The 26,863-nt window shown below is 42.6% G+C and overlaps 2 protein-coding genes and 1 long non-coding RNA gene across 10 annotated transcripts in view; 2 read left to right on the top strand and 1 right to left on the bottom strand.

Annotated features, from left to right (window-relative positions):
* Nucleotides 1-17,902, top strand: part of Pfk (ATP-dependent 6-phosphofructokinase) — a 59,989-nt gene extending 42,087 nt beyond the window's left edge. The window contains exon 19 of one of the 2 annotated variants that reach the window (XM_077661688.1): nucleotides 12,779-17,902. In XM_077661688.1, coding sequence (XP_077517814.1) covers nucleotides 12,779-12,890 — 112 coding nt within the window. In that variant the 3' untranslated portion in view covers nucleotides 12,891-17,902. Of the gene's footprint in view, nucleotides 1-7,260; nucleotides 10,126-12,778 lie in introns of those variants that run through there. The other variant, XM_077661687.1, reaches the window with a different exon arrangement.
* On the top strand, nucleotides 17,891-20,106 carry LOC144128353 (uncharacterized). The gene is made up of 3 exons (XR_013313773.1): nucleotides 17,891-18,068; nucleotides 18,909-19,050; nucleotides 19,887-20,106. It is a non-coding gene; the product is annotated as an uncharacterized LOC144128353 (long non-coding RNA).
* Nucleotides 20,107-20,442: 336 nt separating this feature from the next.
* Nucleotides 20,443-26,863, bottom strand: part of LOC144128350 (uncharacterized) — a 421,731-nt gene continuing 415,310 nt past the window's right edge. For all 7 annotated transcript variants that reach the window (XM_077661689.1, XM_077661691.1, XM_077661690.1 and 4 more), the window contains 5 exons: nucleotides 26,415-26,762; nucleotides 25,661-25,843; nucleotides 24,849-24,956; nucleotides 23,876-23,992; nucleotides 20,443-22,995 (listed from right to left, as the gene is read on the bottom strand). In XM_077661689.1, coding sequence (XP_077517815.1) covers nucleotides 22,628-22,995; nucleotides 23,876-23,992; nucleotides 24,849-24,956; nucleotides 25,661-25,843; nucleotides 26,415-26,762 — 1,124 coding nt within the window. In that variant the 3' untranslated portion in view covers nucleotides 20,443-22,627. The remainder of the gene's footprint in view (nucleotides 22,996-23,875; nucleotides 23,993-24,848; nucleotides 24,957-25,660; nucleotides 25,844-26,414; nucleotides 26,763-26,863) is intronic.

Here is a 26,863-nt window from a genome sequence, read left to right as displayed (position 1 = left end):
ATGGAGGGGACATCGTGCTAGAAAAACTAGCCACCCTGTATACGCAATGCCTTATGACCTCGACTGTACCAGAAGCTTGAAAGAACGCAAACATTACCTTAATTCATAACAAAGGAGTGCCAAGGACTTGAAAAATTACAGACCAATCAGCTTACTGTCCATTGTCTACAAGGTATTTACTAAGGTAATCGCTAATAGAGTCAGGGCAACCTTAGACTTCAGTCAACCAGATGATCAGGCAGGCTTTCGTAAAAGATATTCTATAATAGATCATAATCACACTATCAATCAGGTGATAGAGAAATGCGCAGGATGTAACCAAATCCTATATATAGCCTTTATTGATTATAAGAAAGCATTTGACTGAATGGAAACCTCGGGAGTCATGCAGGCATTGTGGAATCAGGGTGTAGAAGAGCTTTATGAGAAAATACTGGAAGATGTATATAGCAAATGCACAGCTGCCATAGTCCTCTATAAAGTTGGCAATAAAATTCCAATAAGGAAGGGCGTTAGGCTGGGAGACACGATCTTGCCAATGCTATTCACCGCCTGTTCACAGGAGGTATTCCGAGGCCTGAACTGGGAACAGTTGGGGATAAGAGTTAATGGAGAATACCTAAATAATCTGCGATTCGCTGATGACATTGCCTTGCTGAGTCGCTCTAGAGATGAACTGCAAAACATGATCAATGAGTTACACAGGCAGAGCAGTACAGTGGGTCTAAAAATTAACATGCAAAAAACCAAAGTAATGTTCAACAGTCTAGCAAGGGAACAGCAGTTCACAATTGGCAGCGAGAACCTGGAAGTTGTGAAGGAATACGTCTACTTAGGGCAGGTAGTGACCACTGATCTGGATCCTGAGAGGGAAATGACTAGAAGAATAAGAATGGGGTGGAGGTCATATGGCAGGTTCTCTCAGATCATGAATGGCAGTTTACCAGTATCCATCAACAGAAAAGTATACAACAGCTGTATCTTACCCATACTCACCTATGGGGCATAAACACAAAGGCTAACAAAAAGGCTTAAACTTGTAATGACGACAACGCAGTTAGCTATAGAAAGGAAGATAATTGGTACAACGTTAAGAGACAGGAAGAGGGCATCGTGGGTCAAAGAACAAAATGAACCAATGGCATACCAGTCAAAATCAAGTAGAAGAAATGGGCATGAGAAGACCATGTAACCAGAAAGGATGACCAATGGTCCTTAAGGGTAACAGAGTGGATTCTAAGAGAAGGCAAGCGTAGCAGGGGGCGGCAGAAAGTTAGGTGGGTGGATGACATTAAGAAGTTTGCGGGCACAGCCAGCAAAGGACATGGGAGAGGCCTTTGCCCTGCAGTGGGCATAGTCAGGCTGATGGAGATGATGAGAATCTCATTAATTAGCCTTTGTTCCCTGACCCACTCTGCTCTCTTCCTGTATCTTAATGTAATACTTATCATTTTTTTATTCCATAGCTCACTGCGATGTCCTCAATTTAAGGTCTTGGTAATTTTTTTTTGGTTGCACAAATGACATCTTTGGGCAAGTTCTGCTACATGGAGAAATAAGTCACCGCAAGTTGTTATAGTCATATCCTCAACATGTCAGGTGAAGGTTTATGCACAGAAGATAAGTCTTTTAAACAGAGACAAAGGCAACTTTATTATGAAGTATTCAGTACCTGAAATTAAATGCACGCCTGACAGATTTTGTCATCATTCAGCTCTAGAGACTAACCTACTACTAAGGAATAAAGAAAGAAAAGCCTGCTTGCATCCCAAGTGAACATGGTATTGAAGAAATGTTTTTACTGACATTAGAATACATATTAAATAAACTGTTTAAATGCCATATTGCAGGCCATTTTTGCCTTGTCAAACGTGACTCATATTACTATTACTTACTGAAATATTGCTGAGAAAATCGGATTTAAAAACGAGGAGAATTTTTATTCCCACCACTTGAATCAAACTCTGATGCCAATTATAAAACTGACTCTGTGGTCATCTTATCGAAGTGAGCAGTATTATGGCCTAGCGTGAGAGATCTGTAACTAAAAAACAAGTATTTACACTATCACAGTTTGGTTGTGGAAACAGTAGCGGTATTTCGTTTTTCTGATCATTTCCAGCTTATAAGAGCTCAGTTTTCACTGAAAGTATCCTTTTTGTTATTAGGACACGGTAATCTGTCGACACAAGGCAAATCCTCAGTGTCCCTAGGTTTTCTGGTGCACCTCGAAGCGTTGAAAGCACAGGCCTCTGCTTACTGAATGAAGACAGTTAACGCGGTTTGCCCTTTGCCAGTCTGAAGTAGACTGAAGCATTCTGACGGGGCAAGGCACTTGTCGCGAAGACAGGTGCACCATGTGGGGTGTGCACGCACATCCCCGAACAGCCGGAGGGACGACGACTGCAAAGCACTCCACACGTTCCCTGCTGCCTGTCTGCATGTAAATACCTTTTCCTCACTTTTTCGTTTCCTCCTCTGTTATTTTTTTCTTTGTTTTCCTTGAATGCTATTGATTTAATTTTCTGTGTTCCTTTCTCCTGCCATGTTTGGTTGGTGCTGGTGGTTCTAGAGTGCTTATGGCATGCACGCTTTGCTGTTTCTATGTTTCGTTCAAAAATGCACCTTGTATTTATTGCACTTGCATTCTGTACTACTTTGCACCTTGTTGAGGGGTGAGGAAAGGTTTGAGCGCACGTTGCTTTCTTGATGGCAGCGTAGATTTAGTAGATTTGGTTTGGCATTGTTATTTTAAATTTTGCGTGCCCCTTAGGTTCTCTCACTTTTTTTAAGTTGGCCTTTGTTGAAGTATCCGTGTACTTGTACGCAGTTGCTATTATCAGCACACACTGTCAAGGGACCTGCAGCAAGTCCTTGCCATATATGACCATATATGCCAAGTTAAGTAACTGATATAAGGAAGTGTTCAGCAAACTTAGGAATGTAGCAAACATAAGTCAGTAGCAAGAGCCATGAAACTGCATGGTGTTTTTTTGGAAGTCCTAGACAGTTTTCTGGTATACAGTAATTAATGATAAGTAAAGTACTGGCCACCAAGGTAGCCTAAAAATTTCAGATACAGTTTTAGCTTGTTACAGCTATCCTGGTAGCTATTAGCTAGCTATTAGTGAGATAAACATTTCTTAGTTTCTTTATCAGACTGTTACGTGTGTACTATCTACCTGTGTAATGACTAGCCAACGGTATGAGTCTGGTAGTACGTGTCTGGTACACTGTATCACCATGGCGAGGATTACTCAAGAAATTGCCAGATATCCAAATTTTTTCTGCCTCTTATTCTTTCTTTCTTCCATTTTTTTTTAATCCTAGCAACTTGTCATTAATGTTAACGATGCTTGCATTTTAATATTTTGAAACTTAGCTGGGCTATAATTCTTTTAAACTGGCCATTTTGCAATGATCAGTGAAGAGTTGTGATGTAAGGAATTAATAGGCTCTCTACAATGAAACTCGAAGGGGGGTGAACATTTGTTTGAATTATTCTGGCATTTGAATTAACATGAGCCTTTTTAATACCGTAAGATGGTGGCAGAACATGAGTGTCAGTTTTGAATGAACTGGCTTTTTGAATTAAGAAAGCGTGAGCTAACAAGAGTCTACTCTGCATTGAATTGTGCATTTGCGTGGTGCCTTGTCTGATAACACTTAGTTTTCTCTCATAAACTACTAGTCTTTTTTGCTTGTTGACGCTGTACCTAGCCAGTCTCTTAACATCCTGAATTTTTAATGTGTTCTGCTTGCTTGTTCAGTGACGAGTAAAAATTAGCACAAGTGACCGACGACCAGTGGGGTAGAAAAAAAGAAAAAAAAAAGATTAGAATTTTTTGCAGCTGATGACTTTCTGCTGAACCTCCTGTAAGACAGAGGATTGGGGAAGCCCTGGCACACTCATCATCGGCGTTTTCATGAACCGCAGCACCTCAAGTGGAGATTATTTCACTCTGGTGATCGGTCACTTGTGCTAATCTTTTTTACCAGCGACTGCACACACAGCCGCAAATTTAGATGTAACACAAGAACTGTGAAAAAAGAAAATTGGTATTTCTCACAGCCATATACACACACTGTTTAATTTATCGAGTTAATGTGTGACTGCATGCTTTATCAAGAATGTGCATATCTCCAATTCCAGGATGCATGCACAGGCAGCTAGGACTTTTTTTTTTTAATGGCTGTCATCAACTGCGCACTTGTGCACCTGAGTGTTCATTTGAGGGAATGGATGCTTTTAATTTTCTTGCTCAACAAATTCAAGCGAACATTGTCCGGAAATTGTGGCGAACCTGAGGCCGAACAAGAAGCCGAGCTTATCCAAAATCTTCCAGACTTTTATGTCAGAATGGTAGCCATCAGAAGCGAACTTATCATGCTATAGCCCCTGGGTTGATTCGAACCAGCATCGGCACTAACAGAACAGAGCAGCATTGTTTCCTATCCCTTTCTACCACTCGGCCAATGCCGCAGCCTCTCGCGTAGCGAGTTCAGTTGGTAGCCTCTCACGCTATGTGCTGTAAATCGTTTTCGTCATCTCTTATTCATTGTTTCTTTATCTCCAAATGCTCGACACCAATAGTGCTGCTGCCGTGACCAAACAATTGAGCCACTTAACTCAAGAGAGATAGGCTCACCAATGGTAGCTTTATATAGCTACACATGAAGGTGAGAAGGTGGCTAAATGCGTTGCTAAGGCCAGTGAAGTGCGGGCAGCTGCTATGGCATGTGAAAAACCAAAAGCTGCCAGGGATGCTGAGCGCACTACCCATCGCGTAAAGTAGAAGCAACTGAACATGGCAGGAAGCCGAGCGCACTGTTTATCTAAGAAAAGCCTTTCCTCAAGCTGCAAAAGCAGCCAGGGAGGCTGTGCACGCTGCCTAGCTTGATGAACAGAAGCGGGCAAAGACTGGCATTTCCAGCTGCCAAAGGCCGTGGCCTATTTCATTTCATTTCATTTATTAATGCGATGGCGTTAAGGAGTTCGTGTCGCAAAAATTCTATTGTCATCAGCTTCGTTGACTATGAGTGAAAAATCCATGAAAAAGTCCCCAGAGAAGCAGTCTAGGAGACAGGTGGGCCACCTAGGTCATGTGCTGTGGCGGCGTCATCACAACCTGCCCACCGGATTATGAGCAAACTGCCCACCGTGGCAGCTGGCAGTTAAATTAAAGGCCCACCGGTGGTAGCACCTGCCATCGCAGGGCAGTGGCGCATCGCTTAACCACTGCACCGCTGCGCCAGGAGTGGTATGAGGACTCCCAGGGATCTATGAATTCACCCATTACGCTGTCACATCATACCCATAAGGTGGAACTTATGTGTCCCCTCCAATTTTTTACTCTCAATGCTGATCAGCATTATAGAGAGGAGTGGGTGACTAACAAAAAAGTGTAGTAGGTAGATTAATGAAGATGATTATATACCGCAGTCTTGAAGGCGTCGGTTGCAGGGATAGACGCGACAGAAGCGGGGAGGTAGTTTCAGTCCGCGCTGGTCTTTGGAACAAATGAATAAAAATAAAGATTAGTCCTGCAGCTTGGCATGCAAGCTTTGAATCAATGGTCCATGCGGGACAAAAAGTATGTGGGGATAAGAAAAAGTGGTTGCTTTAGGTTTTCATTGGAGAAATACTATATTTTCTGAAAAAGACCCATATACCAGTGTGCAGCTACAACCGTCTATGAGCTGTTCTGTGTAGAATGCGGTGCGGTACGCCTTTTCAGCGATGCATTTCTGCTTACACCTGCTCTCAGTGACGAGATAGACTGAAAATTTTCACAATCCATCTTTCCATTGAAGGTAGTGAAATCAACATCCACTCCTTTGCACAAAACGTTGTTTATATTAAACATTAATCCTTAGGTACAAAACTTTCATTCATGGCTTACTGTGGCTTAAGCCAGTCTTTTTTCTATCTCTTTTTTATCATTGGGCTTGCAGTCAGCTTACGGAAACTGAAAAAATTGGGACCCGGTACACGAAGATGCTGGGGAGCTGCCACACAAAGAATAAGACACTGCAAAACATTCTGTGTGAATAATTGTACACTAAGTAATGTACTTCTTCAACTGTCATAATAATTTGAGAAAGGTTATTATTATTTTTTTTATACCTCACAGGCCCCGAAGAGCATTGAGTGAGGGGGGCATCAAAGGAAAGGAATACATATACAAAAATAATTAACAGTGCAAGGCAAAAAACACAGAACACACAGGTGATTTAAAACGGATCAAAAATAACATCTGAACAAAACAATCGAAAATACAAAACAACACCATTATTCATTATTATTATGGTTGCAGAATTGCTTGCACTTCGAAAACCTCCTGATGACCCTTTCAGTTTTGTAGCCAAATTTTTTGGCTCAAATTTGAGTCAGAATTATACAGGGAGGTACAGATGTTGGCAAAAAAGGGTCATTGCTAGCATTAAGAAGGTGAACATGTTCAATCAAAGTCTGCCCAAGCTTTCTTTCTATAATTTAAACACAACAAACTTCAGCAAGGCTCTAATATTATTGTAGCAAGATTTCCATGGGTGCTCCTTCAAGCTCTTTCAAGCATGACTCTTCAGAGGTGACTAATATATGGACACTCATTTTAGCATTTTCTAGAGCTCATCCGCTGTGGTTTGTGTGTACTGCACCATCACAGAAAAACTGCCAGGTGCCTTGATGTTTTTTGCAACTGTACAAACAAAACTACGCACATGGTGGTTGCGAGTTCAGTGTGTGTATATTATAGTCATGAGTAATAATATTTTTAGTGACTGCAACATGAAATTTCACTCTTACAATTTCCAGGGGGAGGAAAAATTAACCCTGAGACTTGCATGCACATGTCAGTATAACAACAATTGTGCTCATTCATACTGTTGCACATAAATTTTGGGAACTTTCATTATTTTTGCCTTTTCTGCTTGTTTCTATGTAGTGGTAGGTTGAAACTTTAGTGTTTGTCTCAAAGCTGCTGAGCGATTTCATTCAGAGTTTGTTTTGTTCTAGGTGGCATAGAGGTTTCTTTTGTTTTCTTGAAGCAGCCTTATAAAGTAGTCGGGCTCGTTGGTACTTGTTGAGTGGTTGAGAAATTATAACTAGAGTGTAGTGCTAGCGTCCTACGAAGGTCTTTTCTCATCATTTGTGATATCTGCATGCTGGTTATAGCGTTATGAGTAACTGGATAATTTGAAGCACCAAGCGGCGGTTCAACAAGTGTGCATCCAATAAACTTTTCTCACTTCTTTCAGGCACCGCCTCCCCAAGTCCACTTGGTGGCTTGACCTGCGGCCAATGTTGAACATGCTCGCCACTTCTGACCGCTACCTGCGGGAAATGGCTGGGAAGCACCCTCTCCTTATAGAGCAGTCCATCTCGGAAGACATAGAAGAAGTCGCCTACAGCATCTAAATGAGCCTTCTTTCCCACTGCTCCTCTTACTGTGTCCCATGCTTTGTTCCTTAATTTCCTTCTTTTTAAGGCAGACATTTGGAGCTCGTGAGAGCGCTTGCCGATGTTTGCTCTCGCTCTCGCCGTGTGGTTTCTTATAGAATCACTGGCCAAGGTTGAAATAGGTGTGGTCCCATTTTTTACTGCAAGGCAGAATTATAGGAAAAATGACACGACTCCAGAGTCTGTATTTCTCCAAACCTGTCGGTCTAAATGTGTAGGTAAGTGAGCTCTGTATTAGTGGAGAAATTAGAGGGGAAAAAAACTACAGGAGTAATGTGCAGTCCTTCTTTTCTTTCATATTTATTTCGCCTCACTTAAAGTTTTCTTGTCCCTTTGATACCACTGAAGCCTTGCACATGAAGTGACAGCTTACCTAATGCTCCAGAATGTAGTTCGGTATTCGCAGCAACTTTGCTTGTGAATTCCTATTGAAATGTTGCGCATGTCACTTGTGAAGGTGGCACTCTTAAAACAAGAGAGGCAGACATCTCGGGCGAGGGTAGTCTACAAAATCTGGTACAATGAGTTCGTTGAATATTGTATTCTTGTTCCTTGGGCTTCATTTGTTGGTTGCTTCTCTTGTGATCACAGATGAATGCCCACCCTTTTACATGTTGGAGCCTGAATGAGTGTTGAGTTTTATACACCATGTTTAGAGATGGTAGTAAATCATATCTATTTAATGGTTTCAGCTTTAAGGCTGTCTCTTGTTACATGGCTTAGACCAGTATTTTCTTCATAGCCCTTAAGCGGTTGATTTAGTGCTAAACTTCTGAGGCATCTAATGTCTTTTTTTTTTTCTACTGTTTTAAGCGACGCTGAGGTCTTTTATGTCGCAGCCGGCTTAACATTTGAAATAACTTGTATTTATTTCAACCAAGCAATTCAGAGCTTCTTATGTGTAATGCCATAGAGAGAAATGTTGAAGTTTTCTTGATGAATAATATGCCTTCTAGTAGAATCTGTCATAATGCCCAGGCTAGAGCAGTTGCACGAACAAGAATCAACAAAATATATTTCGTTTGTTGCTAGTGCTGTACGTAATGTGACAAGCAAGAATTTTTTTTTCTAATGATATTGGCACGCTTTTGTGCTGTGTATATGGCGACTGAGACTGCTGAGTGCATCTTTTTTTATTATTATATTTATGCCTTATGCTGCTTGAAAGCAGCTCACTTTAACCACTTTATTGTTTATGCCTAAACTGGTAGAGTGATGATTTGAAGTGAAAAGCTCTGAGCACTTATGAACGAGAGATGCTATTCAGATGTCATTGGTAAAGAAACCCTACGAATTGTATACTCTTTGTTGTGGAGCCCTTGCACTTAATCTGAATCGTTATTGTGCTGTATAAGATATGGAGTAGGGTAATATATTAGCAAATATGTATATTTTGGCAGCTAAAATATTGGGGCATTCATTGTGCAAATAAATACGGTAGTGCATAAGGGGCGCTGCTTCACTGAATAATTATTTGATAGATTGATTAAGATTATTACATAATGCCAATTTGTCAAAAGAAGTTTAGTGGGGAGTTTCGTTTTTCTATACTTGGCATATGTGTTGACATGGTAAGGAAAGCAAGTACCCTGCACAGTTTTTCTGTACTCGTTTGAGAGTTCACGTATTCTATCTAGCTCTAAGCTTATTTTGCTTCATGTGATAAAAGGCCAAAGCTCTGCGTACTGTCTTTGTTTCACAAGAGAAAAATGTTCGCACAGCTGGCAGGTAAAGCAGTGCTGGATTTTTTTTTTTTTCAATTTCTCATTTCCTAATATGCTCTATTAGTTTTGAGTGCACATTTTAGCATTTCTTGCATGCCTTTCCTTCATATCTCTCCTTACTTTCTAGTCACTTGGCAGCTGTCATCTCCTTTTTTAAATTATTGCTCTCACATCGTAGAACAATGCACAACAATGTCCTCCTCGTTGCTGTTACCTAGCCCTACACTCTGCCAATGTGTGCTGTGATTTTTTTCTTATTTTTTTTTCAATACTAATATGACGTGTTGTGACGGTTTGCTGTCAGCACCTATATATGTAATCGTACACAGAGCTGTCAGCAGCCCTGACTGTAGTCTTTCAAGTGTGCTTGTGTGTGTGTATGTACGACACTTGCAGTACAGTTCCTTTGGTGACCAAAGGCTGGCGGTGCTGTACGTTTTAAACCCTTTTACTCAGGGCTATTGAAGCATCTGCATTCTTTGTGACAGCTCTATATTTTTCCTTAATGCACATGCAGATAGTTTCCTTGGTTGCCATTTATGTGAGTACAACCATAGGTATATGTATCCAGGGTTCTTTATGTTTGAAATTACTTTTTGCTCAAACATTTGAATTTCCTGCACTCTTGTGCCATCAGTTAAGTTTTGTCTTCGTGCTGTTAAAAGTGACAAGGTTGAAGGAATTTACTGCTGTTTAAATCCAAAGCTCTGTATTGAGACAGAATTTATGCTCTTCTGGAATGTTTCCTGAACGTGGGGACAGTTGTCACTAATTTTAATTTCAATATTCTCTGTGTTACACAATTCGTATTTTTTCTTGTTCTGAACGTAAAGCTCGCTTATGTCTGCATGGCGAAGTCAGTAGAACATATTCGCGTAATCGTAGTATTTGTTGGTGTGTAATGCCTGTTAAAGATTGAGAATAAAGTCTTGAAAATTGTCTGTTGCCAACTGTCACATTTTTACTAGCAAGAGTATTTATTATCTATCCCGCACTCAACATCACCTGAAGCAGTGCATTAAGTTATGCATATGTGTCTTCACAAGTTTACTGCCACAGAATTAGTCATTCTCTGTATGCCTCTTGCAACAGCTGCCTTCAAGCCATGTGTAGCCTCTTTGAAAGTGCAGGCTCAAAATGATTAAATGCTCTACGCTGAGCGTTAGAAGCAATGCTATGATGTTTAGCCTTCTCGTAATATAAATTTCTAAAATTGTGACTTCGCAACTGGCTGCTCTGAGCTTTGCACTTTTGATTTTTACTAAAAGTTAATGGTCTTTACTCTTTGTCCTTTCTGTTGTCCGAAAGGAAAGGAGATACCAAATCTTTCTGAGTGTGTTTTTGCTCTGGACTGATGCGTACAACATTAGTAAGCATGGATCACCACATAGAATTCGTCAGCGCTTATTTTTTTTCCTCTGTAGTTTGTTTCGATTTCAGTTGCCAGACGATGATTGTGATGTCAAAATCTATAACTTTGGAAGTTCAGAGGCGGTTTTGCCGCCTTAGTGGCATGCAGCTAAACTGCTCATAGCTGCTTAAGAATGAATAAAAATCTACGGCGGACCACTGATAGCTGATGCTGTACAGCGTGTTCCGCAGTTAAACGTACCAGAGATACCAAATCTTTCTGAGTGTGTTTTTGTTCTGGAATGATGCGTACAACATTAGTAAGCATGGATCACGACGTGGAATTCGTCGGCGCCAATTTTTTTTCCTCTGTAGTTTGTTTCGATTTCAGTTGCCAGACGATGATTGTGATGTCACAAATGAGTACGAGACCACGTGAGCCATACAAAAGTGGTAGGGGTCTTAACATAGTTAAACTGAGTACACGTGCGAAAGCAGGGGACACTTAAGCTCCGCCTTAAGGGCTGTAGTGGGTTAATGCCCTTATATGCATAATTGGTCATTCTCTACTTAACATTCGTACACTGCCAGTGCAGTGTCGCAGTGGTTAAGCGATGCACCTCTGCTTTGGCAGGTGGCTGTTTCTATCACAGCCACTGGTAGGGATTGTACAACTCATGTTGCTCTTCCTGAGCAACCTCTCGCAACCAATCATTAATTTTACTGTCCCCTGCCTCCCATTGGCCGCAGCTTGTGCGACGCTCCTCTTAACTAACCTGAGCTAATTCCAAGTAACTAGGGTTAGTTTGGAGAACAAGACAGAACGAGATTCTTGCTCAAAGTTAGTACGTCTAGAGTATTGCTTGCACATTAAAACTGCAATATAACCGTGCTTCGTTTGTTTAACTCATTCAAGTACTTACTCTAAACTGCTCCAGAAGCTGGAATGGCAGCAAGTGAGCAAAGAGCTACTATTATGTTGCAGTTTTTGTATGCCTCAAGTGATGTGGAGTTCACTTGTGACGTCACAACTGTCTTTCGCCTGCTGCAACCAAAACCAAAACTGCACAGAATACTAATTTCAGTTAAAAGTTAGGTACTAGCACAGGCGAATTTCACTTCGTGATTCATGTTTATGTTTTCTAATGTCTTGTGGATCATTCGAAAGCAAAAGTACACTAGGGAAATTTTGGTGTGTTTGCCCCTTAAACGATGCCTTTTGCAGTCAACTAAGTTCAAAGTAGCACACTTGCGCATTGAGCTGTAAGAGCGGCTTTAAGTTTCATGCTGGCAGTGACTACTGGGGAACTATGCTGCTCGGTCCTCAGTTTTCACTGGCGTGCATGAGGCCTAATAAACTTTATTGTTATTGTCCACAATATAAGTCGTGTCCATTTGCTCACTTCACATTGCGGTGACACTTGTCACTTTGCATGCCAGCATTCTGTGCTCTTTTGCAGCTGGGAATGCAAGGTACGAGAATATGCCGTCACCTGAAAGGGATGTACAGGCGTAGAAATTTGAGTGCAGTGGAAGAAAAGGCTGCATTTCTGAATGCAAGGTTCAAACTAACAGGTTTATTCCGCATGAAAGCTTCACATGTTTAGTCTCGCTTTGCTCATTCTGCTTCGGTTGAAACAATGGCTTGACTCTCATGTGGGTTTTCTGTGAGGGTGTGGTATTTGTTTACGAGCTTGCAGGTGAACGCATGAGCATAAATTATGCATAGCGTACAGTGAGTGCTTAGGACATAGCACAGGGGTTATTGTATTATTCCATCACCTCTTTCTCTCCTCAGCTTCATCCTCGTTCTCTCTCTCCCAAGCCAACCTCTGTGCCATTCCTTACCTCTTTCACTTCTTTCTCTTATTCGGTACTGGACTCTGACGTACTGCATTAAACGCCTGACAGTGTTCCTCATGATTTTAATGAAGAGTTTCAATGTGCTGCTTTGGCAGACATTCCTTGTGGCTGTGTTGGAATGTTGCACGGTTCAGTCCTGTGTTTCCTATTTAGTCAATTCTCTGCTGGAAAAATAAAAATGCATTCTCTTAGTTACACTGGGCATCTAGTAGCAGGCGTCTTCCATGTACTTAACTTTATTTTTGATCTTTCAAACACATTTGACAGAGCTGTAGTAATCCAGCTGCCTTTGTCTCCAGTCCAAGCGGCATGTGAAGGTATTTGTTAATTTTAAAAAACCACGCTGTTTATATTTTACTTCATTTTTTTTTCATCTCAGGCACAGGATCGCAAAAGAGGAATGGTGGCTTAGCTGCGTTCGTGACCTGCTAAAGATCTTTGCTCACCACAACGTGGATTACACAACCTGCACAGCTGTCCTGAAGGCCTAGACATGCACACAAGTGCTCAAGGCGGGGTGGCTGCAAACGGCACTAATTTGCATGTCCATTTAGACCTGCAGGAAATATTTGCCTAGAATTGATTGCACATTGTCATCATAGCTCTTTGGTTGTGTGGGGCTGCTTGATTTGGAACTTTGATCATATCAGTTGTGAAACGCTTCCGTAGTTTTCGTGGGTCAAAATCTAGAACTTTGGAAGTTCAGAGGCAATTTTGCCGCCATAGTGGCATGCAGCTGAGCTACTCATAGCTGCTTGAAGAATGAATAAAAAGTTACGGCGGGCCACTGATAGCTGATGCTATACAGCGTGTTCCGCAGTTAAACATGCGCCGTAGAATGCTTCTCTCAGCTATACCGGTGAATTGTTCGCACTCAAATTTCGTATAGAAATGGCATTTGCTCGGCAGAATTGTTTTATGCTACATTTGTTTAGTGTACTTGCTTAAATCAATCAGAAGTAGGATATTCTCATTATCTGCAGCGACAATGAAACAAAACAAGATGCTCTCTCCGCGCTTGCACTGGTGGTGCCATTTTGTTTCTCGGATGTGAAAATAGGGGGATTGTTTTGCGAGAGGTTTGAAGATGCTTTGTCACAAAAGTATTCAAGTTTAGTGCACTTTTGGCCAAACTAAGTTTTTGCGATCATTGATAAAGAAGTAAGTTGAAAATGCATCTTCAAACCACGTGCACCCCCCTCCCCACTTCATTTTTTGCCGAATCTCCACGGCCAACAAACGAGATGGCACCACTGGCACAATTGCTAAGAGAGCAGCGTGTTTTGTTTCGTTGTCGCTGCTGATTATGCGAATATCAGACTTCTGATAGATTAAGGAAATACCCCAAACAAATGTGGTATGAAACAATACTGCCGACCAAATGCCATTTCTGTGCGAAATTTTAGCTCGAACAATTCACAGGTTTAGCTGAGGGAGGCATTCTACGGCGCGTGTTTAATAATGAAACAGTCTGTATCAGTTCTAGATGGCATTTTCGTCTGCTAACCTCCAAAAGTTGGCCGCAGTGTGTGACTAGATTTTGATTCAAGATTTATCAACCGGCATGATTAAGAAAGCTTTAGGTTTGTACAAAGGTGCTAGTCACTATTGGTGCGCATTTTAGCAATCAGTGGTAATCATTTCACAAACTGTGGATATAGCAGCTGGATAGTAGTTTTTATTATGTTTCTTATCACTCTGTTGTATTTTTTTAGAAATGGACTATGGCTAACTGGAGCCAACAGCTGAAATACCTGCGTAGATTCACTGTGATGTTAGTATAGCATAGAAGCTGCTTTTGAAAGTTTTTTTTTTTTTTTTGCCTTACTGATGCAGCACCATTCTAGGGTTCATTATGTGAGACATGTAAATCAAGTTGTTGCCGCATAGCTAGCACATATTCATCTCTTTCAGAATACTAAAAAAAAATGATTAGATGAAAACTTCGCACAAAAAATTCCATCTTTTGTCATTTTTTGACGCTACACAAGAACTACCCGATGCATCCAAACTTATTTTAGGACTCCTTACTGCAGCATGCCAGTTCATGGTTTTGTTGCCTTGGTTTGTAAAAATCAAATAACCAAGATGTGTGTATGCTAGTTTGGAAATGTGTGTGAAAAACCACCAGCAGCACAACTTTCATTATTCTAGAATGCAATGTCAAGCCGTTTTTATGCAACTTATTCTCTCGAGAGTAAATATTTGTTTTATATTGGGGGGGACAGGCAGAGACTTGTTGACCAAAGATGAGGACCAACAAGGTGAAAGCAGAACAGTTTTTTCTGTGCTCCCCTGTCTGTGTGCTTATATATTTTGTGTTGTATGTACTATCAGAGACAGAAGTCTCCAGGGCATGCGAGCGGGAACCAAACTGCATAGCCGTGTTACCATCCAATGGCTTGAGGTGAAAGTTGGACTGTCTTGCATGGTTGTGAGATTGAGTGATTGTTGACTCATGTAGCATCTATGTGCACAGATCACTTTTTGCATGTTCTTGAGGCTTTTGACCCAATAATACATGAGTTTATTTTATGGTCTTGTATGAGCTTGTTACCTGCTGTTGCATCTGCTGTTATAATTATGTTTATATATACCAGTATTTTATTACCTTTTATACTCTTGTTGACAATGCAAGAAAGCTGAACCAATGTTTGTTTTTTTTACATTATTTGTTGAACATCTGAATAATATTCTATGTGTTGAAAATTGGGCTTCTTATTTACAGTTTTCCATTTTTGCTCACTTGCATGGTGCGAAGAACTTTGATGAGTAGATGAAGTTATGCCAGTCCTTGAAAAATGTTTCTTTTTCTATCATAATACAAGGGATGTTCCTGCTGGTAAAGTTCATACAAGTGGCTGAAAATTATCATCTGCTCTGTTACGACTTTTCCTAGCCTGAGCATCAAAATGCCTTTTCTCTTTTTATGGTAGTCTTTACTCTGCCATTGATTTTTGTATGTTGGATCATTGACCATGGCCGAGTTTTTGTGTTGCATTTCAAGCTTTGCATTGTGTTGGTTATAAATATACATGGTGAGCCATCTAATTAGAGCCAAGGGTGCAAGAAAATCTGTTATGTGTGGCAAGAATGAAACAGAAGCTCTATTGTTTGCAGTTCATTGCCTAGTACAATTAATTCATGCTGATCTTATTGATTAGATAAATAAGCTATTAAGTGTTCAATGGCTGCTTGAAAGTTTAAGTTATAAACTTGTGGGGCATAATAACGAACCATGCCAGGTGTAATTTTGATAACTGTAGGTGTAGAAGTGTTTCCTCATGCTCTGAGCAATGTATACAGACCCTGAAATTTCTAAAACATGAGCAATTGTTTTGAACATCTTGCAGTGGAAACATGCCCCTTTTGGTTTTCAGAATGGTGTTCCTGAATTTGTACAGCCTCAAGTGCTACCACCATGCACACAATACACGATCATGAGGCCTTATGGTGTTTCGTTACACTCTCTTTAAGTGTGTGGTGAACAAACCTATACTCGTAGAGATTGCACTACTAGGGCATTCCTGTCGATGCTAAAAAATTTCCCTTTTGCTCCTTTCCAAAGGCTTAAAAAGCTAATGACTTGAATCATCAATAAAATAAGATCACTAAATTTAGTGTGAATTCAGATGCCAACAATACTGTGTTAGCTGTATGCTTTCCGCATGTGCCACTTATTATTAGTTCCATTTAGTAATCCTTGGCCTATGTTACATTGGGCTCTTGTATACAGGTGTGTGTATTATATTCAGGACAATGTGCATTTTTGCATGGTTCTTAATACTGTTTTCACTTTTTTTTGCCTTTTGATTTAGTTTGTTTGAGGACAGTCCAGTAATGGTATTCTTATTTGGTGTGGTTTTAATACAGTTATATGGCATTATTTTAGTATACCAGAAACGACTGTGAATCATAGTGCGGAAAGAGCATGGACAAAAAAAAAGTACAAACATGTCCGCATTCTTTTCGTGCTAAGATTCACAGTCATCACCAGCGTGCCCAAGTTTCTGTTCTGTGCTAAAAAATTACTTGTTTGAAAAGCAAACATTTAAAGCAGTAGCAGTGCAGGGGTCTGACATTGCCTAGTTTCTCCTGAGCCACAATAGCCATGTAGTCTTAAAAGTAAACATTTTCCAGAATGTGCTGAATGTACTATCTGCAGTCATGTGATTCGTGTGGATTTAGGAATTGTGCTCCTTGTAGCTTTTTCTTGCCTAGGCAGTGGTTGAGAAGTGTGGGAGTTTCTACCAAATTTTTGTTGATTTTTTTATTGCAGTATACGTGAACCCTGTTGTCTTACTTGTTCAGGCAAACGCAAACGTATGGTATGTGGTCAAAATTGAGCATAAGGAGGATGCACTTATAGCTGCAAACTCCACTAAGTTGCATATATTGTTTTGAGATTTTTGTGTTTTAAATGTTTAGAGAAGTGTTGGTATCTCCATGCAATAATCCCAATGGATAGCTCTTCAACTTCAATAGAAATATTCGATGTGCTGCAGTACATCTTCGATAGAAATATCGGATATGATTATGCGGATGGCGTGCTTCGATCGCATTGTGCTTTGAAGAAAAAGAGGTACCGACATACTGCAGGCACCAGTCACGTAAGGCTAACAGAGAGACAGAGAATGAAACACTGTCCACGAAACTTGCGTGGCCATTACATGCACCTCCTAGTGCTCATATCTGCCCTCAGATGGTTCTAGCTGCATTAGCTGCTTATGCTTTATTATGCGCTTGAGTTAAGCTATTGCATGCAATTTATTAAGGCTTCAGTAAATCAAAACTGATAAATGTCGCACAGAATTGTTTTTCTAGATGGACAAATTTTCGGTTTCAGTAGAAACCAATTTTGTTGTATCAGAAGCCTATATCGAAGTTCGAATGTGAACGGAACAGAACTTGGTTGGCACTTGTCATGTCTCTACATTTGGTAATGCAGATGCCTGTGGTCATATGCCTTGGCATTCTATTCCTTTGCTTGTGTCTTGGCTTTGTATTTTGTATTTTGACCCCAGCAAATGTTAATCTTGCAGTGCTGATTTACACATGCTGTTGGCAGCACAGATTTACAGTGTATACCCTTATTGTGGTCTCGCACAAGCAGCCATATGCCACACAGATTTATATGCCTTATGACAGTTCATACATAACTGCAGGAACTATGCACTAAATGCCTTTTTATATGCTCTTCCTATACTGCTGAAAGCAGGAAGAGAATGCGGCTGTCTTTGTCGATGTTGTGATTCCTGCAAATCTATCATGACAATCTTCTTGCACAACTGGTTTCGTGAGTGATTTTTTACTGTCACCATGGTTTGAAGTTGGAACTAAGAATTGACCAATAGTTCTGTGTTGCAGATAAGCCATGTGCGAGATTTACAGCTGAGATGCTATTGCACTGTGTTCCTTTACCAACAGTCACAACTGATATACAATAACATGCTATATTTACGCAGTTTTTGGAATTAAAATTGCCTTGTGTTTTATTTTCAAACTTGGTTACTTGTTATTGTTGCTGTTAAAAAGTTCCTGTTACTCTGTTACCATTTTCATGCATGGTTGTTGGGCTGAGGGATTTGCTTTTTGGGTGTCAGTTGGCGATCCACCTGAAGGGGGATGGCAGCAAGTACTTCAGTTATTGAAGAGAAGCCAACTGATGAGTTAAGTAGAGCCACTGCTTTTATGCAAATTATGCACAGTTTTACGCATGGTATGGATGAGCTTGCACTTGCGCAGCATGTTACCGGGCTTTATGTGTTGTCTTGATGGGGTAAGTTTTCAATTTAGGCAATAAAACTTAATCCTTGCACAGTCCTTACCCATAAAGTGTGCACTATTGGCACCAAAGGCTTATGGGATCCAAGGCTAGCAAAAAATGAATTTCTGTGCAACCTGGGCACATAGTCTAGGGTTCAATGCAGCCTCCAAGGCAGTGCAGTGCAGTGCAAGCATTGCACTGCAATGCACATGCCACAGTGGTTCAGTGGCAATGGCACTCTGCTGCTGAGCACGACATTGTGGGATCAAATCCCAGCCATGGTGGCCATAATTTGATGGAGGTGGAATACAAAAACAGCTTTTTGCTGTGCGATCTCAATGCACATTCAGAAGCCACAGGTGGTGAAAGTTAACCTGGAGCCCTCCACTGTGGCAAACTCTTTGTCTTGCCATCCACCCACCCTTCCTTTATCCCTTCCTTTATCCCTCAAGGCACGGCCTTGAGCAAGAGATATCGTTTCTTCATAGCTGTCCTACTACTCCTCTCAATTCAATGCCTAGGCTATGCAGAGCTTCATCTTTTTCCGCACATCATGCATCCCCAAAGCCTTTCCTAGGTGTAGTATGAACAAACGTTATCTGAAAAGTATTAAAGGCCACAAATCACGGTCTCTGATTCATGTGATCATTAACTGCATGCACTTTAGAGTAGTCAGCAGCCCTACTGATGCCAAGTGTGGTACTTTTGAGCTAATCTGAACTGCGCGCACATCTTTTCCAAGGTACAGGAAAACCGTGGGTGTTCCATGGTGGGCTAATCTGTACGTGATGATGGACTACCTGGGCCGCTGGCAGGGCAGCTTAGAACCCAAGAGCTACGACAAGAAATGGAGGGCTCCCGAAGGCGGACAGAAAGCCTCACTTGTAGGTTGATTGGTGGGTTCCGTACTGCTTTGTGCATTGCATGGCGTAACCAGGTTTTGACTGGAAAGTAATGTGTTCTTTGTGTGAGGGCTCAGAGTATATATAACATAGAGGGCTGCTGCTTCACTGTGGACAGCTCTATCTACTCTTTGCTTTCAGCAGAATTCAATTGTTTAGCTGTACGTGGCTATGTTGGTGTTTGTTCGGGAGCGAAAGTCGCATTTATTTCTGGGAAAATTAAGCAGAGCTTTTCCTCGGTTTGACTGAAACTCGCGGCATCAAGGCCAAGATGCACACCATGATCACTGTTTGGATGTGAGTGGCAATGTGGCTTGGCCTCTGGGGTCTGCGTGTAAGAAACTGTCTTGATATCGCTCCAGGTTGCTTGCAAAATGGGCCAGGGGTGGTGACACCTATATTGCATTTTTTGGGGGCATTTTTTAGCTTTCTAAAAGCTTCAGTTGAAAGTAGCCTGTCTCTCATAATGCAGTGATCTGTCACTACAGGCCAATTTCAGTTTTTGTAAGTGTCCCTCTAAAATGCGCTCTCTAAGTTCCCATAGCAATTTCTGGAAGAATTTCTTTCTTCAGTGAGAGTGGGGTAGATTGCAAGCTCCTGCAATGGTAATCTGAGCAGCACTTTTTCTCTCTCCCAGAGCAAGGTCTCTGCTTTATTTTTTTATAGCAGCCAGCCAGTGTTGGTACGGTCTCTGTTACCAACATATTCTCGGCAAATCACTTGGTTGAGTAGCTGTAGGTTGCATGTAACCTCACGTTTTCGTTTCTTGGCATGAGCAGGTACTCATTCCCTGTGCACATCTGTTTTCTTTCTTACAGGGCCCATATCAGCTAATCTGGGGTGTGCTAATTGCCGTCTTTGTCATAACATCGAAGAAGATTGTTTTTCCAAAATAGCCACAGTTGCTGATGGAGCAGTGCAAGCCGTTTTTCTTTTAATAAAAAAGGAGTTGTTTAGATGCTGATACTAAAACAATCATGGGCACTGTTGCAAGAGGGATGGTGCAGGCGAGCTCACTTGTTGGCGTCAACAGCAACATTCTCCTCTTTTCTAATGGAGTATAGATAACCAATATCCACTGGGAGTTGCTTCCGTTTCTGCCATGTGTCGAACAGCTTATCACTCACAATACAATCCTTGAACCATGTGTTGCAGAACAATAATGGGAGAATACAAATGTGACCCAAAGATTTCCCCTGAAGATCTTTTTTTTTCTTTGCATTCACTCCACTAGCTCTTTGCTTGTCACTTATCATTTCTCAAGCAACAAGTAGCACACCTTACAACATCAACATTGGAAAACAGTCGCTAAGCACTTTGCCCTTAGATTGCTTCTAATGCTAGTTGCCAAAGAAATGAATAAGCACCAACACATTTGCTTTTCCAGTCATAATAGCATTTATTACATCAGAGTGGCTGATAAGGAGATACAATAAAAATAAATTAACTCTCTCAGCATCATCTTCAGCAACATGATAACAACACTGCACAAACAAAAATTTCTGGGTTGAAACTGGGGACAGGTGATCTCTGTACGTTTGTGTAAGTGTATGTATGTGTGTGTGTGGCAAAAAAAGCTTCTCGAGCACTCTTGCATAGGAACCTTTTTTGCTACAAACCCTAAAACTCCAACGTGAACTATTTGAGAACGAGACTCATTTCCCTCGTAAGTGATCGTGCTTCAAACACATAAACTGCCAGTGCAACATGGCACCAAGGGACGGACACTTCGTCTTTAGGCCTGCCACTGTGCTTTAGAATCTGACACTGGCTTCAACCATGTGCAAATGTTTCGATCTATAAGTGGGTCATTTGCTATATATTACACATTTACAAGCTCAGCATGGGCAAGCATTGTGTTGGTACAGAAAGCTCAAGCATACGTACGTTTAGTGTCCCATTGAGAAACTGTTTATTGCTCTTAGGGAAAATGAATTTCATGCTATTTTTGAAATGTTACTAGAACAGCCAGTGGAATTTATTACGTCAAGTCAAGGTACACCAGTCAGGTGCTCTGCATCAAAGGTACCTCAAAGGATATTTCATAAGCTTGAATAATAACAACCTGGGTTCGTTAGCACCAAATGCAGCCATGGGAGACTTGCAAACTGACCTGTGACAAAATGACCTAAGCACACTTGTGAATCGAACTTTGCTCACTGAAAGAAGCTTGACTAGCATACTAGAAGCAGCTGATGGAACAGTGCGTAAGTTATCCTGTGCCTTGACGTTAAGGTAAGCTGCGCACACATAATGTGACCACATTGAACAGGAGAAAATTTTAGGCTTATTTAAGCAAGAACAATTTAGCTGCTGTACTGAAGTATTGGATCTAACAGCATATTAGCTCAAGCCTTTCTAAGCCTTGTAAAGAAAAGCAAAATTAAGTGTGGAATGTTTCGACAACGAAATGTAAGTCATCAGTTCTCGTGATATCTTCCAGCTTTAGAAAAGCCAGCTTTGTTGTGCTCTGTTTAGAGGAATTGTAAACATTGGAGAGTCTTACGAACAAGCATTACATACACTCAGGCAGCAGGTTCTTCGAAACGTGGCAAACAAAGTCCGTTTGTCTCACACCGTTGCTGAAGGCAGCTCCTTAGGAGCCACGGTAGTACATAATGCCATTGAAGTGTCTCTCATCTTTTTAAATAATTAGTCCAAAAGCTGTACACAGTTCAAACACAGTCACACGCACATGTGTCCACACAAAGTGCCTACTCATATGAGGCGCTCCTGTTGATGCAGATCGGTCCACAATGACAAAGCTGCAGTCTTGTAAACTGCTGCTTGTCCATGTGTGGTGTCCTTGTACCAAAATGTGTCCGACACATGCGCTGCTCGCGGATGCCTGGTTGCTTGCTGTCGTTTAGCTGGGAGTTCCTGTAGCGGACCACTTGGGGCACAGGCAGCATTCGGAGACAGTCTTTTCACAGAATGAAACAGTGAGTCTACGCGTGACACAGGTGCCTCTGCGTCTATTCACACGGTGAGCAGCATCACCTCTGCAGTACACTGGAATGCAGCATTGTGACTGACTGATGGCTGGCCACAGGACCAAATGGTAGGCACATTAATGTTGTGCATCACGGAGAAGAAAAGGAACTTGGAATCCTCATTTTGCCATCAAAACAGTCTTAAAAAAAGCTCTAAGTAGTCCCTTACTGCCCCTTTAAGATGGTAGTTAGGGCAGACCAAACAACAATCCAAAACCAGTATGTCCAGGTTCCAGGAAAATGTTCTACAGGTGTCAAACAATATCGGAGTGCACTTTCCAATCCTGTTGCACCATGGCAAGTGCTGCTCTGCATAAAATTCGAGCTGCAGAAGACTGCACAAATACATGCAGCCTACCAATTCAGCTAGAAGTTCTTACAACAGCCAAAAACGTGACTTTTTCTCGCCGAAGAGTCACTTGGAGACCATATGACCAGCACACAGAGCCACGGGACACATGCGCATGTTGGACTACCACAAAGGCCTCTTCATGTCCTTGTTCCCACAATGAGTTCATAGAGTGTCCATGCACAGGGTTTCGCGCACTGTCCATCGCTGCATCCTATCACCTGTGGCTTGTGGCGGCTGGCGCCTGTGGGTGCGCTTTCCTGTGCATGCTAGGAGGTAGCCTGGCGAGCAGAAGGCCTGCGTGGCCGGGCGGGGGTACCGGAACGACGGAGCTGCGGTCTCGCGTGGGGGTCGCGCCCGCACAGTCTGCCTCATCGCTGCCGTCGCCACAGGAGTCGAACCCGTCGCACCACACGGTGCCTGGCACGCAGCGCCCATTCTGACACTGGCGCTGGTGCGCCAAGCAGGGCGAATCGCAACCAGGCGGCTCGTCCGATCCGTCGTCACAGTCGCGGTAACTGTCGCAGAAGTTGTCCATGGGTATGCACTGGCCACTGTTACAGGTGTGCTGAGAGGCGGGACAGACTGCAGCAAAAGAGGAGGAAAAAAATGTCAGTGAAAATAGCTTGCTGCATGAAAAATTGCTTGTTATGTGAAAGCCAATAACGTAAAAAACACTTCTTAACTGCCAGGTGGCCCTAAAAGAACCAAAACTGCAAAAAACTGTGGCGTGCTTCCTATTGCGAATGTGCTGCAGCATGCAAGCAAGCACATTACCAGTCCATCCCTGCTATTCAGCTTGAGTGGAATTATTTGCACAGTTAACAGGAAAATCGGCATGGCATGTTCATGCAACTGGGTCAAATGTAAGCTATGCAAAAAGTTGTTTCGTCTATTTTGTTACTTTGCTTGTGCCCATCAAAGTTCATACGATAACAAGAAATAGCAAAGCATTTAGAGTTAGCAAATAGTGTACCACTCTCAAAAACAAAAGCTTTAGTATAGCTTCCACTTAGCATCTAGTGGGCAAGGGCTACAGAGCCTGTTTTGCTTTCTGATGTTTAATATGGAAATGTAGAAATGTCGATTAGGCACTTAAAAGCAGGCTGATGTCCACTAGACCAAGGTGAAACTGGTCGGAACTTCCAAGCATGTGTGTCTGATTTAATGGTTTATAATTCTCAATTGCCCAACCAAATTAAAACTTCCATTAAGTAATGAAAAATGAATGAACACTTTAAACCCATTAAATGTACACTGAAGCTGAGGATGATGGGTAAGGAATCTTCAGAGGATCATGTAGCAGTTCATTTTCTGTGCACTAAAGAAGGACTTTAAGGATTCTTTTTCCTGTCCCTGTCTCTGGGTTGTGCATTCAGGCAGCTTGCTATCTCTTGAGAAGTTTTTCCCATGCATTGTATTGCACCTAAAAGCAGTGCATTAAGAAGATTACAACTGTACTTACGAGCTGTGCAATTGGCCTCGTCGCTTCCATCCCAGCAATCAACAAATCCATTACAGCGGCGATCAAGTGGCAAACAAGAAGTGTTGTTGCTGCAGTGAAATCCATCACTTCCACATTCTGCAACAAAAACAGCAAGCACAATACCTCAGAAAATGCTAGGCTCAAGACCCATAATTTGCCCGTCCAGAAGTGTTTTACTCTCTACCTCATTAACAAATGCACTCTTACTGAATGTTCTTCATAAAGAATGACCAATTAACCCTGGATCGCTGTATATATCCATGAATTTTCAACCAGAAAGCTGTACGGCATCCAAAACAAAAAAAAAGGTTGAAAAGGGTGGCTTTATTATAGGGGCTGACAACTGTTCACTACAAATTAAAAATTATTTCCCTATAGAACCAGGCATGTGCTACCACATAAATTGTAACGAATTTTAATCCAGCAGAGAAATTGCCTGCAACTAGATGGAAACATTACTCAGCGGAACTTGATAATCGAAAATGCATACGACAAGCAGACTGCGCCTTTGCAAATGGCATCTTTCCTAATTTCCCGCGTGTCAAACGCCCTCGTTGGTCAGATGTCCCATTTTCGAGAGTACAGAAAGTGATACGCAATTCTCCATCAGCCGCCGCACGACACCACCGTCGCGCTTGAGGCCGAAAATGACGTGTTTCCTATTCCAGGTTAGCGTCTATATTCTGGCAGCAGCCAGGAGAGCATTTGGCCGGGACTTTCCAGTAATCTAATCGGAGAACGTATACAATTTTTTTTTTTGCCGAAAAGCTTGCTTCACTGCATAACACCCGTGACAAAGGTGAAGTAAAGCGTTCAAGAAGGCTATGTGGGAAAGGCCGCTTGCTGTAACTCCTTTCTACGGCACAGCGCGATAATGTTTGCGCTAACGGCGGCGCATTAATGATTTAAAACGCGTACAGTTTCATTACCCTGGACCGCCACGGTTACTCACCGCAGTTGTACTCGTCGGTCATGTCGTAGCAGTTGAAGTGTCCATCGCATCGGCGTTGTTCGGGGATGCAGAGTCCGTTGGAGCAGCGCCACTCATCGTGGAGGCACTCTGAAACAGAGACGACGCGATGACGTTTATTACGGACGTCGGGGTAGGGCGATAATTGCTTACGCGTTCAATTGGACAGGGATCGAGTGAAGAGCACGCGTGATTCAATACATATAAGGAGGCTACTCGTTTAAATCACCATCATCAGCATCACATAACTACGCTGACTGCAGGACAAAGGCCTCTCCCATAGCCTTCCAATTAACTCTTCCTACTAGTTTCCTATACAGTGCGTAAGAGTTTATAATTAACGGAGACGCGAAACAACGACGACGCTGCACAAAAGTCCGAAACTGATTGGCATCGCATTTTATTATTAAGCATGCGCAAGTTATGCCTAGCAGAAACCACACAAATGTGAGAGTAGTATTCTTATCAAGTCATCCAAACAGAAATGGTATAAACTCGTGTAAGGGCCGCACATTTTTTTTTATTCGGGTGTGAATTTTGAATGTGCGGCTCATACATGAATTAAAAAAAAAATCCTATTCTTTTCTCAATAATTAGCCCAAAACGGGGATGCGGCCCTTACACGAGATTTAGTGTATACCGGTCTGTAGCTCAGATCGAAGGGCGATGAGCACTGTTTAATAAATGCTAAATCTTGGCAGACGCGGCATTTGTGTGTTAAACAGTACCCTGCTACCGTGCCAGGAGGCTCATGCACAGTACTAGTAAGACGCAAGCGCCCTCGCGTCGCTCACCGGAGTCGTCGACGCAGTGGACGGTGACGTTGTCGAGTCGTCGGCAGAGCTCACTGGGCCCCGAGCACCAGCCGCCGCAGCCTCGGGGGTCCCTGGGGTCCTTGGGCGTCACGCAATGAGGCTTCGTCTCCTGGCCGCTCATGAAGCATATCTCGCCCGGCTGGCACTGGTGGCACGGCCTCCCTGAGGGGCACAAACGGAGGTTCAGAGGAAAGGAAACTGTGTCACTCTGGGCGGACACCTGAACCACGCCGGGAGGGAAGACATGAATCGAAAACCGTAAAAACAAAAGATGGGGGGGGGGGGGGGGGGTGAGAGGTGCAAGTGCAGGGACAGAAAAACGAGGGCGGCTTCCGTGTTGCAGGCCACTACACGACTGGCGCAATTTCTTTTTTGCACAAAGCGCAGCAAAATCGCAGCTGTAGTTTATGTTTCATAGGTTGCATAGCACCTAGCAACTGATGGAAGTGCAGGGTTTTAGCACACCCTCTGATTCCTGGTCCTATGCACCAGGCCCTGTGCACTGTCCCTTTACAGGCACCACTGCTGTAACATTACCTTGTGCAAACCATGTATACATTTACCATGGCTCTCTTTGCCAAGCTGTTCTTGCGCGCTATTACTAATAATAATTATTATTATTATAAATTGCCTTTATTTGTGTCATAGCGGGCACACGACACCAAAGTCAAAGTCAGATCATCATCAATTACTTTACGAAATTCAAGATTTCCGAATCGGCGAGCGTACTCACAGTCATCGGGCATCGATGGCTGCGAAGCCGTGTCCGCCGCCGCCTGCTTGCGCGTCGGGGACGATGGCGGAGCGGTCGCGCTCTCGGGTTCCGAGTCCGAGCCCTGGTCGCCGTCCTGCGGCGCCTCGGCGTTCGTCGTCGTCGTGGTGGGGGCCCTCGTGGGGCAGATGCAGCTCTTGAACTCGACCTCCTTGCCGCCCTGTTCGAGGCAGGCCAGGTTGTCGGGCAGCAGGCTACCGCGGCCGTAGTGCGAGCGACACTCGCGGCGCCGCGACCGTAGCCGGTTCGGGTTGCACTGGCCGTCGTGGCCCGTGCAGTCGCTCCAGGGAGACCACGGGGACCAGGCCGCTGCGGGGAGACGCAACGGTCGGTCAGCCGAGGCTTCTGATGCGCGCCGCAGTGAGGGACGACTGATTAATTTCCACTGCGTCGGGGTTCTTAACCGCGCA

The sequence above is a fragment of the Amblyomma americanum genome, chromosome 4 (genome assembly GCF_052857255.1).
Source record: "Amblyomma americanum isolate KBUSLIRL-KWMA chromosome 4, ASM5285725v1, whole genome shotgun sequence".
Classification (NCBI taxonomy): Eukaryota; Metazoa; Arthropoda; class Arachnida; order Ixodida; family Ixodidae; genus Amblyomma; species Amblyomma americanum.
This window is presented reverse-complemented; position numbering and strand designations above follow the sequence as displayed.